The sequence below is a fragment of the Solanum stenotomum genome, chromosome 2 (genome assembly GCF_019186545.1).
Source record: "Solanum stenotomum isolate F172 chromosome 2, ASM1918654v1, whole genome shotgun sequence".
NCBI classification, from domain to species: domain Eukaryota; kingdom Viridiplantae; phylum Streptophyta; class Magnoliopsida; order Solanales; family Solanaceae; genus Solanum; species Solanum stenotomum.
In genome coordinates this window covers 17,518,354-17,527,086 of record NC_064283.1, presented here as the reverse complement: position 1 = coordinate 17,527,086, position 8,733 = coordinate 17,518,354, and the positions used below count along the sequence as shown (strand labels likewise).

The 8,733-nt window shown below is 35.9% G+C and overlaps 1 protein-coding gene and 1 pseudogene across 1 annotated transcript; one reads left to right on the top strand and one right to left on the bottom strand.

The window, feature by feature from the left end:
* Window positions 1-577: 577 nt before the first annotated feature.
* LOC125856527 (uncharacterized) lies at window positions 578-5,067 on the top strand (annotated as a pseudogene).
* Window positions 5,068-5,218: 151 nt separating this feature from the next.
* On the bottom strand, window positions 5,219-8,414 carry LOC125856526 (violaxanthin de-epoxidase, chloroplastic). Its single transcript, XM_049536088.1, has 5 exons — window positions 8,088-8,414; window positions 7,790-7,956; window positions 6,448-6,544; window positions 5,976-6,367; window positions 5,219-5,881 (listed from the first exon to the last, which is right to left on the bottom strand). The coding sequence occupies exons 1-5, from the start codon at window positions 8,364-8,366 to the stop codon at window positions 5,380-5,382; spliced, it is 1,437 nt and encodes a 478-aa protein (XP_049392045.1). The 5' UTR covers window positions 8,367-8,414; the 3' UTR covers window positions 5,219-5,379.
* Between the last annotated feature and the right edge of the window lie 319 nt (window positions 8,415-8,733).

The window sequence follows — 8,733 nt, the reverse complement described above, 5'->3', positions numbered from 1 at the left end:
TATCACCGACCCTAAACCCTAAACTGGAAAGAATCAAGCTGAAACTTTATTTGAAAAATTGGAGAATCGTGCTGATAACGTGTTGTAAAATTAAAGCAAAATAAGACAAGAAATATAAAAGATGAGAGTAATAGAAATAGGGAGACAAAAGATGACAACTTTTCTTATTCTTCCAAGTATTCAAGTGTTCCCATACTTTTCAAGTGCTCTCTAAATCTTCAATGAATCCAATATGAACTCTAATACCTCTATTTATAGTACAAAGGTTAGTCATAAACATGACATTAACCATGAAAATTATGGAGATATTAACCATGTAAATTATGAAGAAATATCAAGGGGGAAGATTATGAAAGTGAGGGAGTTACTATACATTATGGTGTAATTACACTTTGAAGTTATGAACATCAACATAAATATATATTTACAACAACATCTAGATTCTAAATATTAATTACAAAAACTTTGAACAAACATAACTTCAACTAAAAAAAAAATTCAACTTCATTATTTTGAAAATTTCAAATAGTGAGTTTTTCTTTTCTTGGCCAAAACGTGTTAATTTGATACTCCTGTATTTTACTTTAAGAAAAAATGTGCAGATAGAACTGAACAGTCCGTCGAGCAGCAGGGCAGCAACTGATCATAGTGAGAGGCATGTCTTACATTCCACCGCACAAGAGACACACGAAAGGTTCGCCGTCGCCGATACCAACTCCTGCACTGGAATCCTTGATTCCTGCCTTAAAAAAAACCTGAATTTCAAGTCGTTTGGGGAGCACAGAGAAAGGAAAAGTATTTGGGCGGGATCCTTTATGCTCATGGTGTAGTTAGGAAATGGTTCCCTGTTGGTTTGACGGATGATTCTCAGTGTGAAGCTCCAACCTGTTTCTATGGACCGAAATCAGGCGAAAACCCTATTTCTTTGGTCCTTATGCAAGGTACTACTAACATTAAACTCCTTTCTGGTTTATATGTGTTGTTTTGCTTCTGATGTATTTGATAAATGCTGCTGTAAGCGTTTGAACTTTTATGCTTTAGTAGTTGTACGCAGAGTTTTTTTTTTTTTTTCCGGTTTGTCATTTGCTGGTGTAGGTGGATGCAGTGGAACTTTTTGAATGTCACTAACAACTTCGATGTGGATGAGTTTTGGCTATCTTCATATTTTGGGAAAATCATGTGAATGTGCTGCCTCTTTTTCTGCTATGATTGAGGTGTCTTTCTTTTTATTTTAATGTAGCGATTACACGAGTAAATAGTCACAACTCAAATACTAGAAGAAATGGGAAAGAGAGATATTAGGAATCCTTGTAGTCTTTTGTGCCCTTGTGAAAACTAACACCTTTGTGTCCTTTTAATTTGTTTGAAAAATATAGGGACCATTTAACAACCAAAACCCCCCTGNTGCAGTGGAACTTTTTGAATGTCACTAACAACTTCGATGTGGATGAGTTTTGGCTATCTTCATATTTTGGGAAAATCATGTGAATGTGCTGCCTCTTTTTCTGCTATGATTGAGGTGTCTTTCTTTTTATTTTAATGTAGCGATTACACGAGTAAATAGTCACAACTGCAAATACTAGAAGAAATGGGAAAGAGAGATTAATTGCAAAGAGAGACGAAATTGAATGAGATGGATGACAAATTTATGTTATGCTTTAAAAAATTTATCTGTTAAATCTCTGATTTAAGATTAGTACATATATGTATGGTGGAAGGAATAATCTGTTAAATCTTTGTTTTCTGCTGGATTTTCTATTTTGGTAGATCAAGGTTTGAAACAAGGAGGTATGCATCTGTAAAATCCTTTGTCTGTTTCTGAGATTTTTACTAAACAATATATATACTTTTTTAGGTTGCAGTGAAGGAACAAATGAGCTTATGGATGAGCCATGGCTTTTGGTGGCTAAAAGTGTGATGAAGGACTTACTTTTGTCATTTCAACATGTGAAATGTGAAATGAAGGGATCTAATATGGAAGAGTTAAAGCCAACTCTGGTTGCTTGTTTTGGAAAAATTCTCTTTCATGGGTTAGTATTGTTCATTTCTTATATTAAGCTTGTCATATTAGGAATCCTTGTAGTCTTTTGTGCCCTTGTGAAAACTAAGTGTCCTTTTAATTTGTTTGAAAAATATAGAGACCATTTAACAACTGAAACCCCCCTGGAAAATANCTACTCTTGTTTAGTTTCTATCCTCAGACCCATTACTTGTTGTTCCGGGTTACGGGTTGGCTTACCTGCTGGTGGGTTATAGTAAGTGTCATCATGACTTGAGAAATCGGGTCGTGACAATAACCAAGTAACAAAGATATTCATTAGTTGGGTAGTCTCTTCTCAATGTTTGTCATTAAGGAGGTTTGTAAAACCCTATTGAAGACGTCAATGCTACTTTATTTTCTTAACAAACTCATTGAAAGTTGTTTCCTTTATCATTTTGTTTTGCCTTGTAGTCCTTACAAATACTGCTAATCAAAACATTACAAGAGGACTTTATCAAAATTCAAAGATCATAAAAGGACTACTATATTAATGGGCACGTTGTGTTTTCTAATTTCGCATAAACTGGCATATAGAATCAAACAAAAGAGTGGTGTAAAGACTACGCCCAAGAACTCAGCCTCTGAATTAGAATAATTTGCATTTTTACTTTTTCTTTTTTCGTTCGTCAAAGTTGTAGTATTGTAGCCTTCATTCCTCACAATTGTGGTCTCTGCAATTTGCTACTTTAAATCAACCAGCTATGCATCAATTCCGATCTAGTTGGAAAGCATTATATGAATCCTCCGTATATCAGCTGTATTCAAATCCATTTTATTATAGTACTCAATTTTTTGTCTTGCAAGGCTGATTCAGACTTATCTGAAACTAGAATTCCTTTAAGTTGCAAACTTACTTTTACGTTGGCATACAATTCTCAACTTTTCTCCGAGATTTTATAGTGTTACTTCTTTTGCTGTGTCTGAAGCAGTACTTTGTTGAGTCTATTAAATCCAATGCATGTTTCAACATGTAATCCTCCTCAAATTCTCTGTGATGTAGGATTTCTGCAAATAGTCAAGAATCCCTGAAAAGTAACCCATTGGGTGAAACTACATTGAGGCAAATGAAAAAATCTTTCTATACGAATGTTCCTCTTTCATATATCATGTATGGAATATATAGGAAATCTTGCAGTTGAGAAACTTGGCTTAGAATATGTGGAGGAGAAGGAATTATACTACGTCAAGGTAATATTTTCATGTTTCTAACAAATGTCTTCCTCTTTATGCATTGGTTCTTTTAGTTCTATCCATTGTGCTTTGTAGCTTTCAGACAACTTGCACTCTGATTCAACTGCCGCCTGCAAATGTACGGTGATCAAGGATCAGGGGAAAATTCAGCTCCATAAGGTTAGTTCTCAGTTTCCCGCTTCTTGATGAACTTGCAAGATGTCCAATTAACCCTTTATTTTTCAACTTTAGCAGAACACCATTAATTGTTGTCATGAACATATTTACCTCCTCTTACCTATCTTTTTGCATGCTTTACTTCTTGCAGTTTGTCTTTCCTTAACAATCTTCTGACACTACGCTTTTTCTTTTAGAGTGAGGTGAACCAAGTACGCAACATGGTTGCAGACATGAGCTGTCTTGGCAAAAGCTTAGACTTGAGGTTGATGTTACATACCAAGAAAATCATTACGGCTTTATCTGTAAGTTGCTGCATTGAAGATCAAATATCTTGAAAGTCATGAGCTGTCTTGTTTTTTCATGTTTCGTGGCTTTGAGAGTAACAGTGAAATTTTGTTTGCAACATATTTTAACACCACTCCAGCGAACAAGGACCTTTTCCTGTGTAACTCATTCTATATGCACTTTAGTTTCTCTCTTCTTATCAAGACTTCTGCACTCTCAACTGAAAGGACACCAGTAGAGTTATCTCTATAGCTTAAGAGTGTGTTCTTATTTAGATTACTCTCTACTTTTTTTCTAGGATGAGGAGATCAATGGAATTAACAATCTTATTGGTTCTGCCATTTTGGACTCAGAAGTTAAGGGTGGGTTGAGATGGCCCTTTGGCGAGGATTCTTTAGGGAGTCAATACGCTGTTATCGATGTCTGGCACACAACTGCAAAATCATATGGGAATTCGTCAATTAGGTTTAAGCTTCGACATCCAGATTGATTTGATTTCAGATCTTCAACTGGTGAGGTTGCACAGGAAGCTAGCCTGAAAATGCCTGGGATTGTATCCCAACTGCAGGTAGGCCTTCTTTTCCTAATGAACAATTATGTATATTTCTGTTGGTAATACATCTGTGCATGATTGTATTTGGCATGGTTACACCAAACCATAGCATAATATTCTTACAAATAAAATTTGAATATTGTATCCTGTACCCACTGAATGATTACATGCTCCAAAATGGGTAAAATATCATCCAGAGTAGCTGGAGCAAACTGATTCCAATCTAGTTCATTTCTGTCGGAAATTATCCAACTTTTTGTATGTCTTCAAAGAATTTACGTTAAAAAGTTATAATTCAGATTTAGAGTAGTCCGTGTTAGCGAATGGTTACATAACTGGCATGTGCTAAGGAAACACAAACAAAACCTTGCAGTCTCTTCATTGTTGAATTGATTAGCCTTTCTGTTTTTCCCCTTCACTGCTGAAATAATTAATTTAATTACATTTTCTTACCGGAAATGCAGGAGCAAACGATTGACGAAAAGCTGGTGCTTAAAATGCTTGAAGACAACTTGAGGTTAATCTGGGATCACTGTTTGTCTGATGGTTCTTCAAGCTGACCATGTTTCGTGGTCCTTTGCAAAATATCTGCAGAACTGTTCGACTCACAAGCTATGTTCGGTTGGTGAAGAAAGTTGACCTTTTGTATTTTGTGTTGATGGAATGTATAGATGTAGATAACTAAATTATTAAACCCAAAATGTTGAAATGTTTTTGCACTATGTAGTTTGTGTATGGAATGAAATGAAATGAACCAAAGCCTCTGATGTTAGCGACATCAGTAGGATCAAACTGTTGTGTAATGGATCGAACTTCTTATTCAAATGTACTATTGAGTTCTCACATTTGATTTTACTGAATGCTGGGAAATGTAAATAGCATATTGATGAATAGAGGAAAAGTAATACAATGTCTGCACAAAGCAAATGAATGCAAGACATGGTTAAGATAAACAGAATAAGGGCATGTTGAAATATTAGAACACCAGATAGGGATTTCAAAGGAGAAGAAATATATTATTTATGCCTCAAAAAGAGAAGAATTATATCATAAATGAGCAATTTATTCCAGGCAAAAAAGTAAAATAAATTAAATACAAGCTATACATTCTGTATGTGGATAGTTTCTAACATCACTCTCTTAACAATATTTACCTTAATTTCCTTATTGGTAATGCATTTCCAAAGAGTTTTTCTACTTCAGTTGCTTCCATTTTAAGTCCATCCAAAATATCCATTTCTTCTTTGCTGAGCTCTCTTATAAAGTTTTCTTCATCTCGTTGCAGCTCTTTGAAACCTTCAAACAGTCTGCTGAATAAGCTGACTTCTTTTTCCCTCACCTTCTCAACTTCTTCTTCTATTTCCTCGACTTCTTTTATGATTGTCCTCTCTCCTTCTTCCACTTTCTTCTCCAAACGCTCCACAAGGGGTGGTTCAGGGCCACAAGTATTGTCTGTTTTTATGAACGTGTTGAAATCACGACCAACTTTTTGAGCTGCAATTTGCAACTCAGGTATAATGCTTTCAGGCAAAACTGAGCTTCTTGTATAAAGTACAGAACCGCCATATCCATCCCATGCATCATTTCTGCCTTTATAGTACACAAATATGTAGTCCTCTGGACTGTTCTCTACTTTGGATGACAAAATATACCTGCAAATAAAATCAATTTGCGTGTTCAGGTGAATTGCAATGCAAGTACAAACAATATGGAGACAAGATATCAATGAGGTAGGAAGGGAAATACCAGTCATCTTGGTAGTGAAGATACTCATTATCATGATTGTAGAGTATCCCGGGGTACTTTGGATCTTGCACGAATTTTTGCACTGCAGATCGAGTGAAAAATCCTCCATCAGGTGTCCCTATTCTCCAAGTCAGATTTCCCACAAGTTTGTCTCCTTCTGTATGGAACTCATGCAACTGACAGTCAAAAACATCAAATGTGGGATTTAAACCGCGAGTGATGTACCATTTTCCACTAAAATCTTTCATGTCAAACTTTTGGACGAGAACACTGGGATCAGGTACAGGAAAGTCACCAACATCAGATTTACGAGGTACACATTTCTTCCGGGAGACTGCACATTCATTGAATTCGTCTACAACACTATTTTCAAACAAATCACCACATTTTATCTGCACCAATATTCCAACATATTAATATTCCACAAATGTGATCAAATCAGTATTCAGTTTAATAAGATGTTTGTAGACACCTGACATTCCGTTTCATCAGGTCTATTGTTGCAAGTCTGGAGACAGGCAACATTAGCTGCACATGCAGGGTTTGCAATGCACTTTGCAAGCTCTATCCTGAAAGCATAAGACTTCGATAAGTCAACTAAGAGTGTCAGACATGCATGCTGGAATAAAGGATATAAACTCATCAATACGAATAAAGCGTTGCTCTTCTAGTGGCCAGGTAATAAAACAAGGAAAACAATTAGGTTGATTGAAGATGTTTTGGGATAATCAAGTTCATCAAATTTTGACATATTCATTGAAACAAATTAAGCTATCTTTCGAGTTTCAGGAACAAATGGAATACTGGAAGAAACTACTTTCCTGCATCCCTAGCACCACAACAGTATCAGTTAGTTTGATCACCATAACAAGAAAGGAAGAGAATGGTCTGAAAAAAAACTTGCTGAAAATAAGTCAAATTCATACAGTTTTTCTCTTGGCCTAATTAGAACACAGAAAGTCTCAACAGTCTTAAAATAAAAAAGGAGTTAGATGGAAAAGCATTACGGTTGGGATTATGGTTCACTTTGAACATGCTTAAAACTTGATTTCATTGATAATAAGGACTAGAATCGAGGACTTATGGAAGGTGGATCATAAAAAGCTAGAGACAGTTTAGGTCAACTCAACATCTTTCAGAGTGAGGAGGTTAAGATAAGATAGCTCCATCAAAACTGAATTTTACTTTTTTTTTTGGGTTCAAAACAGAGTAGATATATATTACTTAGTTAATATGCGTCAATACATTGTTACAGGGAAGTGGCATTGCAGAACACCGACTAGTGGTGTTCGGGGATGGGGGCAAACTACCATTAGTACTATTACATACATCAGTTGCAAAAAGTTGCTTAGAGAGCCTAACAAAAAGAGTTCCTTCTTTGCATGCGTCCAGTTTTGTTGAAACAAACATAGGAGGAACTTCCATGCACAAAAAGGAGTTGACTTGATCCATTTTAGCGCCTTCCCTTGCTAGAGCATCTGCCACTTGATTTGTTTCTCTAAAGCTGTGGTGTATTGGGGGTTCCTTTTACTACTCAATTATTAAGCCAGGATGACAATCCACAGAGTACAAACAAGAACCAATTTCACATTTCTTATATAATTTTATAGGGGATAGCAGAAAAAAATCTCAGAATTTTTGAAGGAAACATACAAGGCGTAGCAAAGCAATCAGGAAAGGTCTATATAGTTTACTGCCATCTTCTTATCAGATTCATCAGTTTTTAGAAGAAATAAGGCTGTGATCCTTATGCAGCAAAATATATTGGTATAAGGAAGTATTCTGGCATACTTTATTAACACCTGTACAATTACCTGCACTCTTTCAGTAAGCATGTACAAGTTTTGAGTGCATCAACAGCATCAGCCTTTGAAGCAACTGACAAAATGAATAGAGTTACAATTGCTGTTTTGGCCAATTGACACCATTTCTTCCGGACCATCAAAGCTACTTCTTCTGGAAATTTACATATTGTATTTCCCTAAATAGAGGACTTCTGTCAGCAAAGAGAAAGAAGAGGATTGAAAGGATGCAGAGGACAGAGCTAGATCCCCACATTCCTTCGGAAAGTAGTAAATGAGAAGCAACAGAATAAAGTTTATCAAAAGTCACCTTAGGTACATTCTGGTTATAGCTATGTGCAGAAGAGAGATTTTGTTTCCCCTGTGATGATAGTTGCAGACCTTTGGAATCCAAACCACATCTTATTCTAGGAGATTTCTGCAAGTATGTAGGTACCCGTCTTCTGGAACAAATTTTCACTACGACTATACTACCAAAGTATTCTGCCCTACCCCAGCTAAATCTTGTATGACTGTGAAGCTTTGACCCAACTTGACATTTGATGGTTTCATGAACGCACAGAAAGTTTGAATGAGGGGCAAGCGCCATTATTCAACTGGATGACCACCAACTCCAACTATAGAAATGAAGTATATCAGATTGTGCTATCTTTAAAATCTTTTTGATTGATATCTACTCGTGCAACACATGCACACATAATAGGCTGATTGGTCTAAGATGCATATTCTACATGTGTGCGCGCATGTATTGCACGCCAGTACATATCAAATCTTACTATCAGATTCACAGCCAAGAATTTTGCCACATTCACAAGTAGATTGAAATTCTATAATACAAAGGTAGGAGTTAAGGTCAAAAATTGAAATGCGGAAAAAATTTCAACTCATCAAGATTAATGGCTGATCCAATGATGAAATATGTATGATCAAGTTGTAGCTATAACCTATGAAACATC